At 36.6% G+C, this 23,317-nt stretch overlaps 2 protein-coding genes across 4 annotated transcripts in view; both read left to right on the forward strand.

Moving 5' to 3' along the window:
- Positions 1 to 23,317, forward strand: part of LOC123874534 — a 275,616-nt gene that overhangs the window by 153,001 nt on the left and 99,298 nt on the right. The window lies entirely within an intron of this gene.
- Positions 20,798 to 23,077, forward strand: LOC123874606. Its single transcript, XM_045920095.1, has 2 exons — positions 20,798 to 20,812; positions 21,314 to 23,077. Exons 1-2 carry the CDS (start codon positions 20,798 to 20,800, stop codon positions 22,319 to 22,321), a joined length of 1,023 nt encoding a protein of 340 aa, XP_045776051.1. The 3' UTR covers positions 22,322 to 23,077.

The following is a 23,317-nucleotide window of genomic DNA, read 5'->3' on the forward strand; positions in this document are numbered from 1 at the left end:
GCCATTTGAAGTTGGACTGTACCTTGATACTCAGTCAGTTTCTCGTTCTATATCGAGCTTTTAATACTAGATTTACCTCTTTTTCTAATTGAAAAAAAAAAAACCGACAGGTACGACAGTACAAACACTAAAAATTAAAAAATAATTTAATTTATTACCAAATATTTTGTGTATACAAGAGTCAATGTAGTTCTATAATAATAATATGTTCAGTACGTACCTTTCAGCAAAGGTTGCCTGGTAGAGATTGCTCTAAGCAGTAAGGCCGCCTTTGCACACAATTGTTTTTTTCTGTTTTCTTCTTTCTGTGTTGTATTCCTTTACGTGTGTTTTTGTGTGCAATAAAGTGTTCTATCTATCTATGTTTTTCGAGCCGGTGTCAATTATAAGTCACACGAACCGTTTATTCTTCATATTATTTTGGGTCTCCACGTTGGCACCTCGTTGCCATCCTTTTACCATCATTTTGGTGGGTGCCCAACGAGTCACACCTAATCGTGTAACAGTATGACTCGTTGGGTATTAATCGAATTTTTTCCCCCATACACACCCACAGTAAAGTGTGACTCGTTGGGAATTCTACGTTCGATACAAACTCAAAATTCGATATCAACAGTGAGAATCATGTCTAAGGTGTCACGCATTAACCCAGTTACCTAAACAGTACGAACAATTTCATTCAGAGCCCGTACGTACATGCTTTTCAACAGGGCCGAAGGATTAAATACAAAGTGGGTAAATAAATTACGTTTAGCATTAGACGTTCTGAGAAAGTTGACAAGAGCTTCCTGTTTCATTTCAGATTATGATATTAGAAATCAGTTCCCATTTATCGAATGTATTGATAGAAATATTAATACGACATTTGATTTATGGTATGGTGCGTGGTAGATTGCAAGTGGCATTTTATGGTATTGCAATTTAATAAGAATTTTACGCATCATAAAGCTGCTTGTAATCTTGTAATGCTGTTCGCACATTACAGCCAAGTCTGAAATTAGAATCATTCAGTTCACTAAAGAGGCAATTTTATTCCTTTTACGAATTACTGTGAATGAGTAAGAATCTAATAAACTTAACCCGCTCTCAGCTAAACGCTAAAAGATTGATTGAAATTTTAGAGGCCTTAGGTTCATGATTAGGATATCTTAACCACTCTTTGTAATAACTTTGAGGGAAGTAAGTACTTATCTACCTACCTACTGGAAAAACATGAGTCAATCATCACAAAATTTTCGGAAAAGCATTCCTACGTTTCTATTATAATATGTAGGCAATTATTATAAAGATACTAACGTACATATGTAGGTATGTAATTAATGTAAAAGGATATATTTAAACAATTTCCCTTCAAAAAATACAAGAATCCCCGATTTCAGTTCAGATAACGTGAAAACCTTCAAAGAACAAAAATTTAAAATATTATTTAATGTTATCCGAAATTTCAATATCAAAAATTTGCAAACTAAATATTTGGGTTGTTGCAAAATCTGCATAATCTGATAAGCTAAACACAGAGTATGTGGTATCGGGTTCATAGCAGCGGCAGGCATTGTTATATCAATAAAGGCAAACTTGAGACGGTTTCTTGGAAGCGAGTCGCATTTTGGGCAGCCGACCTCTGGTATGTTAAGGTTACTTTCTTGGTACAAGGTTAAGGCATCAATAGCTCAACGGTTTATGGGACGAAGTTAGACCATATTGTATTAACTACTCTCTAGCAAAGTTAGATCATATTGTATAACTACTCGCTACCACACGTGCCTGTCTACTTCAAGCATAGGCGTTACAAGGGGTTAGAAAGTCAAGTCTATAAAAAAATTAGCCTCTAGCCCTATAGCACATTGCTATCATGGAACCTAAAGATAAAGACTTGCTATGATAAAGATTTATTTTTAACTAGCTGTGCCCGCGACTTCGTTCGCGTGGAATAGTGACTTTTCGGGCAGCATTCTTTAAATTGACATAACTTTTTTATTTATGAACCGATTGACATGAAATAAACAATAAATGTTAAGTGAAGCTTACTACAATATATATGTGAAAACCGTATCTAAATCGAATAAGCCGTTTCTGATATTAGCGTGCACAAACACACAGACAAACAGACAAACAGACAAAAAAAATTAATTACAATTTCGGGTTCGGCATCGATATTTAATAACAACCCCTGCTACTTTTTTTATATATTTCCATTGTACAGACACCACTTTTCTACAATTTTATTATATGTATAGATGAATTGCGAAACTGCTTGTCCTAACTCTTAACGCATCACAGATTTGACTATGACTTGTGCAACTGTGTGTTTTTTAGAATTAAAAAATATTCAAAATTCAAAATATTTTATATTTAATTAAACTTTTACAAGTACTTTTGAAGCGTCAAATGCATCAACCACTGGTTCAGAATGCCTTTCCTAGAGAAGAACCAGCAAGAAACTCTGCGGTTGCTCTTTTCAAAGATTTGATACGTATACAAAATTAATATGCCATCATGTCCCAAACATTGCTGGTGCGAGCTGCAGGTCAAATCACTCTTTCATCATTTACATAATCTTCGATTGTATAATATGCTTTTTTTCAGGAGCATAATTATTTTAATAGATTTTTTAAACTTGTTTAAAGGAAATCAGAACAAAATTGATTGCGGAATTTTGTTGCAAAAGTTCAAAACCTTTGAATTGAGAGAAACCTTTCTTTCTTCTAAAACTTAAAAGTGGTTTCACAGAAGTTCAACTGTACCTCTATTCCTGGAATTATCTATAAAACGATCAGTTAGGGTTCAATACACCTACCTGGATTTTTAAAACTGAGTGCCGGGAGTTAACGAGAGTAAATACTGGCTAATCAATCTTGTAAAAACATGGCACTTATTATACCGGTTGAGATGTGGGTTAGAAACTAAATGGCGACCGAAGTGTGATATTCTAAGCAGTTAGTGAATGAAATACGGTAGTCATTTAGGTAAACCTTAAGACAGATTAGTTTATTCTTAGGCAAGACCTGAATGTAGCCATGGCTGGTCGCATTAAACCTGTCTTATTTTATTCTCATAACTTATAACACCTAAACATGTAATTTGAATCGCGTATAAAGTGTGCAAAGGAGCATTGATTAATTTCTACACTTGTGTAAACTGTACTTTACAGGATAGCAAGCAATTTGTGCCGTAGTGAACAGCTATACTATGTAAAAACTGTAATAAAGTTAAACAGCACTAAAACACGACTACTACCCGCTATATTTATATTTATTTATTAGCTGATGCCCGCAGCTTCGCCCGCGTGGATTGGTTAGATCCCCTGCAGCAACAGGATTGAGGAGTTGAAATCCAAATTTTGTATGAAACAATGTCGCAAAGTTCCTCTATCGATTAAAAAAGAAATGACGCAAATCGGCTCAGAAATTTCGGAGATGTCGGTGTACATAGGTAGAAAAAGACAACTCCCTTCTTGAAAGTCGGTTAAAAAAGTAGCCTATGTTACACCCTGGTCAATCCTCTACTTGTATGTGAAAGTCCCGTTAAAATCGGTTCAGCCGTTCCAAAGATTTGCCTTTTCAAACAGACAGACAGACAGACAAAAATTTTAAAAACGTGTGATTCAGTTATGGTATCGTTCAAATAACCATATGACCTTAATATGTGGTACTTATTTCGAAATTACAGACAGACACTCCAATTTTATTTACTAGTAAGTATAGATTTATTGGTTTGTCCTTCAATCTCGCTGCAACGGGACTACATATTGGCGTAATTTTTTCCACGAATATAGTTATAGTTAAATACATAAGGACATAGGCTACTTTTTATCCCGGAAAATCAAATAATTCCCACGGGATATTTAAAAATCAAAATCCACGCGGACGTAGTCGCGGGCGTCAGCTCATTGTTTGAACATTTGAAAAGTGATGCCGCCTAGTTTCTTGTTAGTTCTTCTTGGTAGTAACGATATTCTGCACCAGTGGCAGATTTTTTGACGATTCAAAAGCTCTTGTAAAAGTTTCTTTGAATGAAAAATCTTCTCAACTTGAAGTATTTTTGGTCTAAATATATAAAAGGCAAAGGAAACTGACTGACTGACTGATCTATCAACACAAAGTTATACTACTGGACGCCCGGACGGATCGGACTGAAATTTGGCATGCAGATAGCTTTATGACGTAGACATCCGCAAAAAATTTTGAAATCTCAATCCCTAAGAGGGTAAAATATGGGTTTGAAAAGTGGACGAAGTCGCAGACACAAGCTAGTTAAAGTATAAAATGAAACAGATAAACTTAGTTAAAGCTGTAAGATAAATGCAAGCGGCGCCAAAACTGGCAGGAGCTCATTTAGCGTTTAATTTTACACAAGCACCATGGGGAATAAAGAATGAAGCTGATCGCACATCTACCAGCTGCAGTCAAATGCACTGCACACTCGCTACGGGTTTTTCTAATGTCAAAAGAAGCACTTTACTTTGCGAAAGTCAAATAACCACAACCTTAATCCTATAGGTAATAATATCTATACTTAATATTATAAATGCGAAAGTGTGTCTGTCTGTCTGTCTGACTGCTACGTTTTCACGGCTCAACCGCTGAACCGATTTTAATGAAATTTGGTACAGAGTTAGCTTACATCCCGGGGACGGACATAGGCTACTTTATATCGCGGAAAATCAAAGAGTTCCCGCGGGATTCCTAAAGACTCATCCACTTAACCGATTTGTATGAAAATTGGTATCGAAGTATTTTGCGTCCCTGTAATCGAAATAGGCAACTTTTTATCCCGGAAAATCAAACAGTTCCCACGGGATCTATAAAAATCTAAATCCACGCGGACGAAGTCGCAGGCATCCTCTAGTAATATTATAAATGTGAAAATGTGGATGTTCAGATGTTTGGATATTTGTTACTCAATCACGCAAAAACCACTTAACGGATTTGGATGTTTGAAATAGAGATAAATTATACCCTGGATTAACACATAGGCTACTTTTTATCCCGGATAATCAAAGAGTTCCCGCGGGATTTTGAAAACGTAAATCCACGCGGACAAAGTCGCGGGCATCAGTTAGTCTGTATATATAGAAGGAAAAGCTGACTGACCGATCTATCAACGCACAGCTCATACTACTGGACAGATCGGGCTGAAATTTGGCACGCAGATAGATATGCTGTAGACATCCGCTAAAAAAGGTTATTGAAAATCTAATCCCTAAAGAGTTAAACAGGAGCTTGTGTCTAGTTTATGCGGACGAAGTTGCGGGCATAAGTTAGTCCAATATTTACCAAAATAGACAAAATCTGTATAGCAGGTACATCGTGTAGCGTGTAATAATATGCACCACCCGCTATTAGAGAACCAGTAGTACAAACTGCAAAGCCGTGAAACCAAGCAATTTAGCGTTTAGTTACGATAGCGTGTAGAAATCGAGCAGGGGTATGGGTGCCGAGGTATGGCATTCCAAGTTAACCAACTTAGACTGCATCACTTGCCACCAGGTGCCAGATCGCAATCAAGGGATAGCTTGTATCAGAATAAAACTAGAATCTACAACAATTACATAGAGTTAGTTAAACCGTACTTTAAACTGCATTTTCCCAAATTGATGCGATGTGGCTTGGTATACATATTTTGGTATAACATCTAATACCTATACTGAAACGTGCGTTCGGTACGTGCGCACGAGTGGCGCTGTTAAATCTGCAACCAGTTTTACTCTTACAAGTAAGTACCCTGGGCGAATGTAGAATAAATCGGTAATAGCAAATTGCGGTGTAATTGTATAATTCTAGATTCAGGCAGCGTTAGATTCGCAGGCTTGTATCGAGGTCGGTTCCGAGGCTCTTATAAATATTGTATGGAAAGCCGATTTGTTATCAGTTAATACTGCGAATGGAACCTTCATTATTGTGAATTATTATAAGTATGGATTAAAATATGATGCCCGCGCCTTCGTCCGCGTGAGAAGGTAATTGTTTTAAAAAGCTCGTGGCAACATTTCCACGTCTGGGATAAGAAGTATCCAATCATGTAAATAAAAAACGGTCAAGTGCGAGACAGACTCACACACCAAGGGTTCCGCAACATTGTACAATAAATATAATACCAGTAAATGACGGAAAGCGGCATCGTAGTTACTTGAAAACTATCTCTGAGTAAAATATAAGTCTGTAATGATTAATTATACCAATATTACAAAGAGGTAAAGTTTGTATGTGTGTTTGTATGGGGTAACCTTTGGAACTACTGAACCGATTTTGAACATTCTTTCAACAGTAGAAAGCTACATTATTCCCGAGTAACATCCTACTAATATTATAAACGCGAAAGTTTGTTTGATGGATAGATGTTTGTTACTCTTTCACGCAAAAACTACAAGACGGATTTGGCTGGGAATGGAGATTGGAGATAGATTTTACCCTGAATTAACAAATACTTAGGTTACTTTTTATCCTGGAAAATGAGTGAGTTCCCATGGGATTTTTCAAAACCTATATCCACAAGAATGAAGTCGCAGGCATCAGCTAGTAGGGTATATATTTTTTTCAAAAAATTTGAGATCTTTATGAAAATTATAAGGATAAGCTATCCGTGCGAAACAGGGACGGGTCGCTAGTCTATTATATACTTCTGAATATATATTATATACTTCTAAATACACAATTGCTCTACCTGAGGTTATCTAAATTACTGTTTATTTCCATCATCAAATAACGTATCTTTATTGGTAAGATCGTAATTTGTAAGCTATCTCTTAGCGAAATATTAATATTAAATTGATTATTATCAAAAATCAATACCTGGCGGTATTGATTTGATTTTCATAGCTGTAATCAGATCTGACATTATAATTTGTTGTTGTTATGCTAATTTGTGTAAATGCAAATATTCTAAATTGTTCAAATGGCTGCATGAATAATAATTTTATAAATTCAGGTGGCAGATTTGATTTAATTTAGGTGTTATAGAGGTAGGTATAGTATACTAATATTTAGCGAATATTTTTAATAATCAAAAAGGAAATTATTATATGCATGCATATGAAATAATAGTACAATAGATAACACTTAGATATTTTTATTAAATCATACTTCTACATTCTAAATTAAAGTCTCATTTATGAAAAAAGAACTTCAAAGATCTGATCAAATCTATCTATCAATTCTACATTTCTGTGACTAAATTCATTCAATTAACCAATATCGGCTCGGCTATGTTCAATTTAAACATGGCCGACACGAAACGTCAAACCTGTCAAACATTTTACGCGGGCTTTTGTTTTTTAAAATATTCTCATTCGCATTCGCATTCGCGAATGTTGAAGATAAATATTCGCAATCGCATTCGCAATCGCGAATGTGAAAAATCCAACATTCGTTACATCACTAGTATCGGTTATACCCGCACAGACGTCCCCCCGCCTCATAACCCGATTGCCATCTCGACTTGTCGCATACTATTGTTCAGCATTGCACTCTCACGGATACAAACTTGGAACACATTTCATAACTTTACTTAATATTTACTCTACTTAAATAAAAACTAAACTAAGTTAGCGAATCGCATTGACACTTGACAGCCCTACATTACTTAACAACAATATTGCAAAACTATTCTTAATGCTATAAGCTTAGCATCGAAAATCACTTAGCCGAAACGCTGGTTGTATCTTCCCATTGAATACTTATTGACTTTGAAAAATATACTCTAACGAGTGAACAAAATGATACAAAATCACTTGATAAAAATGCCTCCAATGTTTTCAGAGATGGTTATAGGTGTGACAAACAGGGACAAATAAGTAGACAGTGCCTCCGTGAGCACATCGCGGCTCTAACATTAGAGTAAACATACACATTGTACGGATATTAGCGTGGGAAAGCCTTTATGGTACCAGACTAATAAATAGGAATAAAAAATAACTCAAAATTAAAAAAAAGCTCCCGACATAAAAACCTCTACAAGAAAACTAGAAAAGAGCTGCAAACTTTCAAACGGCTGAACCGATTTTCTTCGATTATAGCTAAGAACACTCTCGATCAAGCCACCTTTCAAACAAAAAAACTAAATTAAAATCGGTTCTTTCGTTTAGGAGCTACGATGCCACAGACAGATACACGGATACACACGTCAAACTTATGACACCCCTCTTTTTGGGTCGGGGGTTAAAAATTAGACTTTTTGTCTTGGAGTTGAGATTTTTTATACCTTTATTACCTACCTGTTATTGTTGTGCACATTATACGCAGAGAATCTTTCAGCTTTTATAAAATAACGAAAGTCTGGCACACGCTGGCTCTTAGTCCATTACATTGCAAAATATACCAAAAAGTCAAAAACGTGTGTTTTATGTATGTAAGAGCCTATATTATCGATGTCTGAAGTAGGTACAGTGCGACTACAATATTGGTTGGTATTGCTAGCGATTTTGTAATCTACAAAATACTCGTATGTTATTCTACTCAATATACTGTGAGGGTAGTAAATATTTATTTATTCGCTTCAAGTAAACAAGATTACGAAAACTATTATAATTTACTTGATGTTTAACAACGTCTCGCTGCTGCCACATTTATTGTATTACCCATAGTCCAAGAGCTGACGTACATTTTTATAACTTTTATGATAGTGTTTTTACCTACACTTCAAGGAAATTCGATAACTGCAAAGACCTGACGGACATATCTATGCCTGACGGATATTACATTCAAAAAGTGAAGGTTTCCAAAAACATTTTTTTTTGCTATTGTATCGAGTGGGATATCGAATGAAAAAGGAAAAAATTCAGAGTTCATAAACAGTAGATACAATGTTAATATATACCGAGCGACAAAAAAAAATTTACTTTATCTATCGTTATCAGTAGTTCGCCGGTAGTAGTCGGCTTTTAGTACCGTTTAATTTTATTTCCTTTTGAGGTACGGAAACCTCAAAATAGTAGACTTGCTCTCATACTACCAGGACGCGGGCAACTGAAGTTGACATGATAACAAAGCCAATAACAATAAGCAGTTAAATTGTGTGCGGCCTGAACCCAAATGGATCTGAAAATGTAAAGCCTCATTCTAATCACCTGGCTTAGTATCCTAGAAGGTTTCACCTTATTCATACAATGCCTATTACTTTTCTCAGGTTCGAGTAACATCTTTCTTAAAGATTCGCTTATAAGTACGTTTTTGGGGTTCCGTACCAAAATGCAAAAAGGAAACCTTATAGGATCACTTCGTTGTTTGTCTGTCTGTCGTGTCTATCAAGAAAACCTATATGGCACTTCCCGTTCACCTAGAATCGTGAAAGACAGGTAGGTAGGTTTTATAGCACAAGTAAAGGAAAAAATCTGAAAACCGTGAATTTGTGCTAATATCACAAAAAAAAATAAGTATGTGTTAATGCAGAACAAATAATAATTAATTAGTGTTTTCAATTTTCGAACTAAGATAACTATACCAAATGGAGTATCATATGAAAGGGCTTTACCTGTACATTCTAAAACAGATTTTTGTTTATTTTTATGCGTAATCGTTTTTGAGTTATCGTGCTAAATGTTGGAAAAATACCCGAGTACGGAACCCTCGGTGCGCGAGTCTGACTCGCACTTGGCCGGTTTTTTAATTAAGTAGGTACATCTTGTTTCATTTTCTGTCGATATCTTCCATAAGCATTCCCACAGCTTTATAAGTAAGTATGAATAAACGATGAAGTCCGTGATGTTTGGGATGCCTATGTTGTGAATGATGGCCGGATATGGATGCTTAATGTATCCTTGCGATTGTGGTTATTATGCTAATTCCCAACACTATGATAATGTCATATTTAATTACCATATTATACATATATTATTTACTTATTTCAATTTATACTACTTATTACTACTTATACCTATTAAGGCTCACGAGATACTTACAGCCCGCTGCATGACTGACGGACGGGCAGCGGACGCTTAATAATTCGCACCTCTTGGATATGGAATCCAAATAGCGGTTACGCACTCATCCGATCCGAATCCATGAAAATACGGATTTAAAAAACTTGGACCGAATTCGGATACTGTTTGCTCACTAATCTGATTTCTGATCCAAATCCAAGCTATGCAGCGGACATCTTTGACATACATATTCTACGTCATATTATGTCCGATTTGAACCTGAGGCATATCCGAGATATTCTCACGGATGTCGGAGAGAACTCGGATGACGAAAAACGGATCTAGTGATAAGCTACCATACAAATAGTAACTATTCACTATAATATTTTCACGAACTCGGAAGTCGGATCGATGCCAGCATCTTGGGAACCCAAAGTCTATCGGTTTTCAGTACCGAACTATGAAACTGAAAACATTACGCTTCTTATTTGGCTTTAGAAAAATATACTCTCAATCGTTATGGGTGAGAGGATATGTTCATATTTGATGGCCGGTCCGTCAGCTCATCTTGTGATTATTCATCGAAGTCTACAATATAATCTCGTTTGAAATTCCAAGTGGAACCTGCAATTACCTACGGAGCTGGAAATGCATCAGGTACCGTCCGTTAGTTACAGACAAAAGCGTCGTGTTATGTAATGCAAATCAAGCGAGTGGCCCGTCCATCTGTTCGTCTGTTTGTCACTTTGTTTTGATCTCGAATTAGCATTTAAACGGCGCGCCGTGGGCACGGTTCATTGGTCTGGGAATTGGTTTTTGTTTTTCTAAAAACAGACATGTCTTCTAGTTAGTGGTTTACTCTTGAGATATGTGTTTTCCTTTACATAGTTTAAGGAATAGTTCATTGTTAGTGTTCATAGTTATGGATCCGCACGTCAAAAACTAAAAAGGAACCCTTATATGAATGTACCATATTTTAGCAAAATAAACGATTATGATTATGATTGGGATCTCTTCGTTGTCTGTCTGTCGTCTGCAAGCCCCGTTAAGGCACAGGTCACTGTGCGTCAAGGGAATCAAAAACCAAAGGGTACGTACTTCCCATTGACCTAGAATCATGTTTGGCGCAAAGCAATCAATGTCTTATAGTAAAAGTAAAAGCAAAAATCCGAAAACCGTGAATTTGTGGTTACATCACAAGATTCAATAGTGATATTTCTTGTACAATGATACGGAACCCTTCGTGTATGACTCCGACTCGGCTTGACCAGTTTTTTAATGACAAGTGTAGGTGAGATACTTTCGTGGCGTTTTAGGTAGGCTAATCACTTAGCGGCCCGACTTTGCCGGTAGGGTGGTAGCTAGCCACAGCCGAAGCCCCCATTGATCTTGTATTAAACTTAAACAGTTAAATCAACCTACCATTTACAAAAAGATTTATTGAATCTTAAAATATGAATGTAGATGTTGTCACATCCTTTGTGGCAAGAGTGAATGAATGAAAACCATTCAGAAGCCAATCGTTACCACAAAAACTTGGTGCTCAATATTAATTCACCTTTATTCATTTAAATCTAGTATATTGGCTCTTATTTTCTGAACCGTAAAGGTTAGAATCCTTTACCTTCATATAATTTCATACGGCTTTAAGAGTGTTTTACACCAACCGATAAGATCACAATTATTGAACGAGAGCCTTCCTGAAAGTGTTATTATTAACTAGAGGATGCCCACGACTTCGTCCGCGTGGATTTAGGTTTTTTAAGATCCTGTGGGAACTGTTTGATTTTCCGGGATAAAAAGTTACCTATGTCAATTACAGGGCCGCAACTTTTAAAACACCTTAAAAAACGAACTATAAATGCCATTAGACACCCTGCATGTTGAATTTTTTCCAAAAAAATTATAGCCAGAGTCACTGAAAATTATGTAAGGATTTGGCATTTGGATATTATGGTGAAATAAAGAAATTTACACACTTAGGTACATAAACCTCTGAGTGAAAAAAAATGTACTTTTTTACTAGGCAGTCATATAAAAATCATAATGGGCATTTGGAGCACGCTGATCAACGATGATCGTCACCAAATTCGAATCGTATCGTGTGATTTAAACGTCATCGCACAATAAAGATATAATCTGAGAATAAATAAATTGTATTTCGTTTTAATGGCGGCCGGTGCATTACATTATTTACACCATCATTCGGCTCACGTAGGCTTTTCTTGTGTTTACAGCTTTTTATGCACTTTAAAATGTATTTAAACCGTTTAAATTATACAAGCACTTTTGTTCTGAACTTCGACTTTAAGAAGCTGTTTGCATGAAAGTCTTTTGGGATTTTTTAATGTCTTAATTACAAGTGTAAATTAAAAATTTATAAACACCCCCAACAAGTGAAGGTTACAGTAACTAGAAAAGAGCTGGCTTTCAAACGGCTGAACCGATTTTCTTGGATTAAAGCTAAGAACACTCTCGATCAAGCCACCTTTCAAACAAAAGTAACTAAATTAAAATCGGTTCATTAGTTTAGGAGCTACGATGCCACAGACAGATACACAGACACAAAGATATACACGTCAAAAATTATAACACCCCTCTTCTTGGGTCAGGGTTGATGATTTAGGGTTATCGATATCAACGTTGTTATTTTTAGGGTTCCCTTGGCACTTTTCGGGTACGGAACTCTACAAAGCAATTTTGTAACATCCTTAATAACAAACTATAATTCCTTAGTTAAAGATCTTTGTCTTAAAGTGTATAATCGTTTGATATAATTGCGGTATCATAATTTATAACAAGTTTAAATTAGAGCGTTAATTGCTACACTGCAAAGATATATTGATTGAAACTAATCACTAATTGCCTTTGTCGAGACTGCTTACCAGTTTTAACTTAACCTTACCATTCTGTTCAAATACACAACTAAGTCTGACATTGTTAACCCCCGACCAAAAAAGAGGGGTGTTATAAGTTTGACGTGTGTATCTGTGTGTTTGTCTGTGGCATCGTAGCTCCTAATCGTGTTCTTAGCTATAATTTAAGAAAATCGGTTCAGCCGTTTGAAAGTTACTTTTCAGTTCTTTTCTAGTTACTGTAACCTTCACTTGTCGGGGGTGTTATAAATTTTTAATTTACACTTGTTCAGAAAGTACTTTAAGAACCACAAAAGTAAATGAATCAGTAATCATCATAGTCATAATCATAATTATAATTCAAACGGTTCAATAGCCAAACGCTAATTCACACCGGAACAGCTTCTTACCTTGCCTTGTACTAAGCTCAAGTTCGATCGTGCATGGAGTACTGCAACCATTATGGTATGCTTCTGCTAAATACCAGCTTGAAGCATTGGATTCGGTAGACCGTTGCGCTATTCATTGATGACGAAGCGCTGGTCAATTCTAAACTTCAAAGGTTGGTTGGCAGTATCACTGGGTGATATTAAAATATCGTTCCGTAGATAACCTTCAACGGATTAAAAAATGAACTCGGTGAGTTTCATTCATTGAGTTAGCGATGATCACCCCGCAGGTGGGCCAAATTGGAACTAGAGCCACGTCAGCCGCCATTTCCAAATCTACGCGGACAAAGTCGCGGACATCAGCTAGCATTGAAATGTTATTAGGCTATATTGCAATTTTGTTGTTCTGAAAGATTTTTAATTCCATGTGTCTTGGTAAATTTCTTAAATAACAATAGTTACGAATTTCTCCACAAGCGACGCTGTCACCTGAACAGCTAGGTAATAACTCAGTGATCAACACTAAATAATGATAGCCATTAAACGTATTTGACATTGGTTGGTTCTACATTTCTGCTTTACTTATAGTACAATAATTTTTCGTAGAAAATCTTCAATGGATTAAAATAAATGTCAAATGAGCTCAATGGCTATCATTCAGTGATGATCACTGAGTTAGCGAGTCAATCTAGAGAATACCAATTCACGTCAAAACTCAAACTTATGGTAACATAAACGTCGGAAAATCAAATTCACACTAATGAAATTCTAGCCTTTAGGACTTAATTTGAATTTAAACCAAAATGACTTTATACGCTCCGAATATGGCACTAAAACTATTAAAACTTCAATAAGATAGTAAATACACTAAGAGCTGGTGACCATAAATACTCACTCATGTGAAAAACAGCTTAGTTATTCTACAAGTTGTTTTAAGTATTCTACTAGCCTAGAAGAGCAAATATCCGAATTAAAAAAATCCAAGACACATAACTACGTTAGAACTAAAACGGTTGTCGTGCACTTATTCATCATCTCAACCCATGCCGGTCCACTACAGAGACGGGTCTCTCTCAGAATGAGAAGGGTTTTGGCCACAGTGCACCACGCTGACCAAGTGAGGATTGACAGACCTCACACACCGTTCAGAAATCTTAAGCATGCCGGTTTCCTCACGATGGTTTAGCAATAATTCCTATACAATTTCCATAATCACGAATTACAATGTAAAGAATTATTTAAATGATAAGAATTAATAGCTTCAATAATTCATATTATGTTTGAGCGATCAAAAGATTATACCCGACTGAAGCAAGGTGCGTTTGGAACCCTAATAGCTATAGTTTTACGTAATAATTAATTATCCCCATTACATTATCTTACAAATTCTACAATTGACAATCAAAAAGAGTGCCTACAATGGTTAGTTGGCGAAGAACTTTCTTTCAGCAAAAGCTGTAAGTCACTCAGTTTTGCACCCACTCGCTCTCGAACTAAAAAATTGAAACCAAACAACAATCCTTATCAATTTTATAGGTGATCAAGATCTAATTAATATTCAGAGCTATTTAGGATATCTTGGAACGTATACCTCTGGTGTAACTGCCAGATACGAAACTATAATTCATTAATAAATGCTAGACTTGATAATTAACCGATTTTAGGAGTGGTTTATGATTTCACTTTAATTGCTTTATTTTAGGTGCGCACGTTTTAGGGCTCAGTTAAAAATAACCAAACCTAGAAAGCTGTGATAACTTAGTGGTTAAAACGCCGGCCTTCTATTCCGGAGGTCCACAGTTCGATCCCGGGCACGCACTTCTAACTTTTCGGAACTATGTGCGTTTTAACCAATTAAATATCACTTGCTTGAACGGTGAAGGAAAATATCGTGAGGAAACCTACATGCCTTAGATTTATCCATAATTATCTCATACTAGCTGATGCCCGCGACTTCGTTCGCGTGGATGTAGGTTTTTTAAAATTCCTGTGGGAACTCTTTGATTTTCCGGGATAAAAAGTAGCCTATGTGCTAATCCAGGGTATAATCTATCTCCATTCTAAATTTCAGCCCAATCCGTCCAGTAGTTTTTGCGTGAAGGAGTAACAAACATACACACATACACACACACACACATACAAACTTTCTCCTTTATAATATTAGTGTGAAGTGTGCAAAGTCTGCCAATTTATACATAGTCTACCAGTGTGGTGGCCAATGTGTTTTGAAGCCTAACAACGTATCAAATTGTACCTATAACCTGTCACAGAAATTAGAATAAGTGTAGAAGTGGTACAGAATTGTAAGCAGGTTACTGTAAAAGTAGATTTATTTGCATAGCGTCACAGTGTAATTTACGTTGCCTTGGATGCTGGAGTTAATTCTTTCGAATAATTATATTTTAAGAAGTAGGTGCATTTTTTGGGCGAGTTGGTCAAGAATGAAAACCGGCGACATACCGTCTCCGTATTAACTAGGTACATAATGACTTTTTCAATGGTATACCATTAGAAACTTCATATAACTTGGTATATAGGTATATACCATTTCTATTACTTTCTTAATTACAATTCTGTGGTACATATAAAAAGGAAAAAGGATCCAAATCGTGTCCAATTTGTCGGCGTTGTACCCAATATAACTATCACAGGCGCCGGCTGTGAGTAAAAAGATTAATCTCCCACTAATTGCTCACTTAATTGGTGATTAACAATCTACTCATCTTTTTGGGCGATTGGTGATCGTAAAAAATAAACAGCGTTGGTGGTAAGCCAGAACTCATCAACTGACATTTTCAAAATAAACAGCGTTGGTGGTAAGCCAGAACTCATCAACTGACATTTTCAAAATAAACAGCGTTGGTGGTAAGCCAGAACTCATCAACTGACATTTTCAAAATAAACAGCGTTGGTGGTAAGCCAGAACTCATCAACTGACATTTTCAAAATAAACAGCGTTGGTGGTAAGCCAGAACTCATCAACTGACATTTTCAAAATAAACAGCGTTGGTGGTAAGCCAGAACTCATCAACTGACATTTTCAAAATAAACAGCGTTGGTGGTAAGCCAGAACTCATCAACTGACATTTTCAAAATAAACAGCGTTGGTGGTAAGCCAGAACTCATCAACTGACATTTTCAAAATAAACAGCGTTGGTGGTAAGCCAGAACTCATCAACTGACATTTTCAAAATAAACAGCGTTGGTGGTAAGCCAGAACTCATCAACTGACATTTTCAAAATAAACAGCGTTGGTGGTAAGCCAGAACTCATCAACTGACATTTTCAAAATGTTGAGACAACGAGATAAAGTTGAAAACTGAAACCCGACTGCGATCGTCTTAACAGGGCTCTCTCCGTCACTCGTTTCATACAATCGTAGTTCCAATTTCATTTGAATATTAAGCAACCAAAGTCCATAAAATTTAGCAGACATATTCTAGAAACTAATATCTGTGTCTGTGGTGTTTTAGATTTTTCTAAAAATATGTAGTTTTAAAATTACAGGGGCTCAAAGATTTGTATGAAAATTTTTAAGACCGCGTAACTTTGAAACCGAATATTTTAACAGAAATCTAGAAAACCACAGACATAGATATTAGTTTCTAGAATATGTCTGCAAAATTTCATGGACTTTGGTTGCTTAATATTCAAATGAAATTGGAACTACGATAGTATGAAACGAGTGACGGAGAGAGCCCTCTTAATAAACGCTGAAGTATTATTGTAAAATTGTTTTTTTGTCGCTTGGTATATTTTAATGTTGTAGTACAATTACATATATGTATTTAAAAACTCAGAATATTCCCCTCTTTCATTTGACACCCCACTCGATACAATAGCAAAAAATAATTTTAGAGACCCCCATTTTTTTTTCGTGTAATATCCGTTAGGTCATTTTTTTTCGTATAAAATGTAGCCTATATCACCCGGACTTTTACGACAAATCGATTGACACCTCATTCATCAAAATCGGCCCAGTAGTTTAGGCGCTACGGTGGAACACACAGAATCTGGATACAAACATACACACATACATACATAGACTGCTAAAATCATAACCCTTCCTTTTGGCTTTGCCGCAGTCGGGTAAAAATCGTGATTAGTCTAATACCTAGTGCTTTCCGCAGGGGACATTGTGAAAAAAATAATATAGCACTGTATTTAAACAGCAATTTAGTTTCGATTAAATTGTGTACAACAGAATTAACCATAGTGTCTAAGAAATCCCTCCAGTACCATAACATACAACCTCTTACTCCTAAAGCTAAACGAATGTAAACCATCTATATAAAATACGGTATGCCATAAACAAGAGTTGACAACTCTCGCGGGTAGATGTCGCTGTCTAACTATACGCAACGCTACTGACTGTAATTTTCGCGGGGTATTGAAAAAGTCATGTTAGTTATGACAAGTCAGCCAACAGATGCAAGCTCACCAACCTATTTGATTTTTTGAAACGCAATTGTACTATGTACAAAAGCGATAATAATTATTATGACTTAAAGCCGAGAGTAGAAACTGGAAATAATAAATAATAATAATTGGCTGCTGTGAAAGACAATTTAAAATTTTATAGTAGCAACTGCTATTTAATCATCATTCATAATAAATACTTACTAATATTATAAAAAAATAATACACTTTCACAATAATTAACGTGTATGTATGTCTATGTCTGCTAGTTTTCCAAAACTCAGTCCATTAATACTCTTTGAAGAAATTTGGTACAAAGATAGCTTGCATCTTGGGGATGGACATAGACTTCTTTTTATCCCAGAAAATCAAAGAATACAACAGGATGATAAGCGCTCATGATCCTCTTAACAGATTTTAACGTTTGGTGCATCCCAGAGTGCATATAGACTACTTCTTATCTCGGGAAATCCAACAACTATATAACTATACCATGTGGGGTATCATATGAAAGGAGTTTACGTGTAAATTCTAAAACAGATTTTAATTTATTTTTATGCATAATAGTTTTTGATTTATCGTGCAAAATTTCGGAAAAAATACTCGAGTACGGAACCCTCGGTGCGCGCACTTGGCTAGTTTTTGGTGTTTTTAGGATTCCGTAGCCAAATGGCAAAAAACGGAACCCTCTTTGGATTCGACATGTCTGTCTGTCTGTCCGTCCGTATGTCACAGCCACTTTTTCCGAAACTATAAGAACTATACTGTTGAAACTTGGTAAGTAGATGTATTCTGTGAACCGTATTAAGATTTTCACACAAAAATAGAAAAAAAAAAACAATAAATTTTGGGGGTTCCCCATACTGAAACTCAATTTTTTTTTTCATCAAACCCATACGTGTGGGGTATCTATGGACAGCTCTTAAAATATATTAGTCTTATTTCCCTATTTTTAAGGATATTACTAGATATTGGAAAACAGTTAAATAATAAAAATTTGTTATGCATTAAACGTTTCATCAAAAAAAATTAGGGCATTTGACCTCTAAAACTTTATTTTTCTTTAAAATGTCAGTTATTTAGTTATCTCTCCAAGCCGCCGAATTAGATTAACTAATCATTTACTTTGATAAAGGTCGAGTATATATTTAACACTATACAATCTTTTATGGACTTTGATTTAAAGGCGTTAAGTGTTTTAGTGGGGTTTTTAAATCAGAATTAAGAAGATGAGTGTGAACTTTTATGTTTTCTTAAATCACTGTACTCAGTTAGTGTAACTTTTCAAACTAGTTACAGTACTACATTTATAAGTTACGCCGATGTACCTGCGCAGAAATCTTATCTGTGAATGGCACGAAAATATCTCAGCCAATCGAACAATGAACATGTCCTGGAGACGGGACATTGGATACTTTTTAACCTGAAAAATCAAAGAATCCCCATAAGATCACACTAATATTATAAAGGCGAAAGTTTGTATGTGTGTGTGTGTGTGTGTATGTTTGTTACTCTTTCACGCAATAACTACTGAATGGATTTGGCTGAATTTTGGAATGGAGATAGATAATATCCTGGATTAGCACATAGGCTACTTTTTATCCCGGAAAATTAAAGAGTTCCTACGGGATTTTAAAAAACCGAAATCCACGCGGGCGAAGCCGCGGGCATCTTCTAGTTTTTAATAAACCTAAATCCATGCGAGTGAAGTCGTGGGGATCATCTAGTCATTCATAACGTAACGTTTAGCATAGATAAACCTGTCTCGCACACGATGTACCCATAGAGATTAGTGTATTGCAAAATCGGTGGTCCGCGTTCCTGATAAATGCGCATCGCATCACTGACAGGTGTAGCAAACAACGCAGCGGGGCACTTGCAACATTCATCTCTTCACGCACTACTACCTAGGATATCTAAACTTCATGTATAAGACAGAGGGGACAAAGATTCAACCAACAAACCACTTGGCTATTTTTCCGAAAAGAAGGAGGTCAATTCGTCGGAATCTTTTTTGACGTGACAACGTCTTATAATTCGATAGAGCCAGCTGCACGTACGAAAAACATGACTCATGCGGTGTTACCTCGCTCTGAGGCGTTCCATGTAAGGCTTGAAGTGCAAGCGAGAGCGCGGAACGAGCGACAAAGAAGCACAATCGGCCTTTGTTGTCACGTTCAACTATCGTCAGTAAACCGACTTTACAGACAACCAATTTTTTATTGTGTCAACTAGGTTCGGACATCAAACTTGACTACCTACTAATTTAGCTTGAAAGTGCTTGTATCGTTGATATTTTTTTTTAAGTATCAAATCATTGGGTGACATAGTGAACCTAACTAAGATTGTCATAATACTCTGATAAGTTAAAATTAACACACTCAAAGCAGCGTGGCCGGGGGGACATTACAGGCTGGCAGCAGGCAGTTTAAATTAGACTAAACACAAAACCTCTTCATTTTTCATGAATGAAGAGACCTCGTGCCTCTCAAGCAGACCTTCCAAAAATAAATTATGAATATATTTGATATTATCATACTATTTGAATATTCCCACAAGAAAGTGCTACTAAACAATTTCATTTCTCGCTATTCCTCATTGCTGATGTTTTTAACCCTTTCATCATATAATGGCAACAATTTTCTAGGGATAATAATACGGTGGGTTCCCAGATCCTTCTGCATTTACAACACCAGTGACATAGATGTGTTACGTGTTGTAGTTTTGAGTCTAAACCTTAGATACGTAGATATGTTACGCCCACTTCCTTTTACAAATTCTTTAATAAATACATTGCACATAATAAACAATTTTATTTTGAGCTCTAAACTCCAACAGCTACAATCTTAGTTTATCCGCTCTACTCGCGAAATGTCTAAGCTTTTCTCACATCGGAACATTCATCAAAACCAACTTTACCTGCGCACACATTAAAGATGTCGGCTAAAAAATTAACTTCCACCTTATTTGCTTAGCCACCCACAATCGACTCTAGTGTTTATTCTAATGATGTTAGAACTGAAAATTGTGTGTATATTTCAAAATTAATAGCTACTAGACCCTAGAAGTGCATTTAACAAAATATCACGTCCGTCCAAACGCGAAATGCAAGTGTAATGCAAATACTGTGATTTGCTGTAATTGCATTTAGACTACGCTTCGTAACTTGGTAATGTGCGCTTAAATCAAACTGGATATTAATACTGTTTAGCCTTAGATTGTTTGAAATTGTTTCTTTTCTTTCTTTAATGCGCTAAATGTAAAGACAGGTTTACATTATGCCAGTTACTAAGGTTAGTACGGCGGTCTCTCCGTCACCCGCTCCATACAAATGTATGTTCGGCTCTTAACATATTTTGGTAATTCCATGTGCCTAGTATAAAATGAACTGGGTTAGCATGCGTTATCGCTAATAAATAATGCCGAAAAAAAAATTTGTTTCTGTCTAAATCTGTCAGTAAACCAGGTTAATGCCGCATATTAGTATATTGACCAGTGTATTGAGTGTAACAGTTTAACCTATCAGGTTACAATCTTGATGAGAAAATTATGAATGTAGTCACGTAAAGCACACAGTACGTAAATTATCTCGTAGTAAACAGTCGGTTTAGAGGAATGATAATGAGTTTGACACGCTGAACCCTATTCAAACATGCACACCGAATAGGGAGTTTATCTTGATCGATCTCACTACTAGACTACTAGTTGTATTGGTATTATGTAAATTGATTACGGGTCCATATTAAAATAACTACCAAGTACAGTTACTTCAGCATTATAAAATATAAATTAAGAATTCAAAAAAACGAAATATCTCGCGACGGAAGGATGGAAAGGCACAAAGAGAGCTGGAAGATATTATATGTTTGTTTAAGGAGACAGATGCGGAAAGTTTTCCTATTTTCGTGGCCCGTGAGCTCCATAAATTACCACCCGTGACATTTGACCACATAGATGCAACCCGAGTGTTAAAGGATCTGATCATTCTGCAGGAGGAGATTAAGCTTATTAAATCCAACTATGTTACAAAAGAAATGCTGCAGGTGCATAACGTGGATATGGCCTCACCCAAATGTCAGAGCTCACCGAGTGACCGGTCACCACAGCCGCCACCGGCTAGTTGCTTTAAAAATGTAAATAAAAGAAGAGGAGCGTCGAACGCGAACATCTCCATATGTTTGGATAGTGGGCCTGAAGGGCTGCTACACATGGTGAATACTAAGAATACTACTCATTCAGAGGGCGAGGGCGGCGGTGCCACGATTTCGTCACAACTGACGTGTGAGGGTGCGCCTCCTGGCCGTCAGCCCCTTCGGCCGGTACCGGAACTGGTCTCGACGAATCGAGGTAGTGATGGAGTGTGTCCTGTGGCTACTATGGCTGACGTGGTCCGAAAGGAAGGAGACTGGAAGCGGAGGGAGTCACCGGAGGAGTGGACGGAAGTGAGACGACGAAGGTATAGGAACCGCTTTGAAGGTAAGACTGGAAAGGCCCCTAGTGAGCAGAATTGCAAGTTTAGGGCAGCTGAGACTAAGGTGCCGTTGTTTATATCGAATGTGCATAAAGATACCACTGAAAAAGATATTATAGACTACATACATAGTAATACTCAGGAAGTAGTGCAGCTAGAAAAAATAAATATGAAGATAGATAAAGGCTACAATTCATATAAAGTATGGGTGTCTAAAGGCAAAAGGAATCTGTACTTAAATGATACGTTATGGCCGGAGGGGATTTCCTTCCGTAATTTTATATATTTTAGACACAGTATAGCTGCGAATACGGTTCCTTTACAAACTTAAATGGCCAGTAAGAACTACGTAAATAAGATTATTAGTTATAATTGTAAAAATGTCAAGACTTCTGTCCATGAAATAAGACAACTCTGCCATGAAGTGGATATTATAGCGTTGCAGGAGACTTGGTTGTTGCCCTACGATATCTCTTTCTTGGGTCAGATACACGATGACTTTGAATTTCACGGAAAATCAGCTGTTGACATCACATCGGGCATATTGCGCGGCCGGCCGCATGGCGGCGTTGCGGTTCTGTGGCGTAAATCGATGTTTGATAACGTGTGTATTATCGAATCAAATAATAATCGTATAGCTGCGATAAAAATCTCAAAGAGTGGTTGCGAGTATGTAGTGTGCAGTGTATACATGCCTACTGATTGTATGGAAAATTTAGTTATATTTACGGAGTGCTTAGGTGAGTTAAGTGCTATTATTGAGAATGCAGGGGCGGAACATGCATTTTTACTTGGGGACTTTAATGCCCACCCGACTGGGTGTTTTGGAAAGGAACTTTTATCGTTTTGCGCGGAGCAAAAATTGATATGTGCGGATATTGAGCTGCTAGGTATGGACTCGGACACATTTACGTTCATTAGTGATGCTCATAACAACTGTAGGCGATGGTTAGACCATTGCTTAGTTACGGGAGCGGCTAGAATAACTATTCAGGACATTTGTGTGGAATATGGTGTGCACTCCTCTGACCATTTTCCACTTGTCATTAATTGTAATCTTGGTGCTTTTCGTCGCTCAATGCCGACATCGGGTAGAGAAAAAGAGATAAATAGGGTTATATGGGGGTGTAGGGACTTGACTCAGGTAGAGAAGTACACTCAAATTTGTAATGAGGAGCTACGTTACATAGATTTTCCTTGTGAAATGATTGAATGTGTGAAGAATAAGATGTGTCAGTGTGTCGATCATAGGCTACTTATTGATGATATGTACCTAAGAATAGTAAATGTAATGTCAAAGGCTGCGATTGCTACTTATAGGGAAAAA

Source organism: Maniola jurtina, chromosome 18 (assembly GCF_905333055.1).
Source record: "Maniola jurtina chromosome 18, ilManJurt1.1, whole genome shotgun sequence".
NCBI lineage: Eukaryota > Metazoa > Arthropoda > Insecta > Lepidoptera > Nymphalidae > Maniola > Maniola jurtina.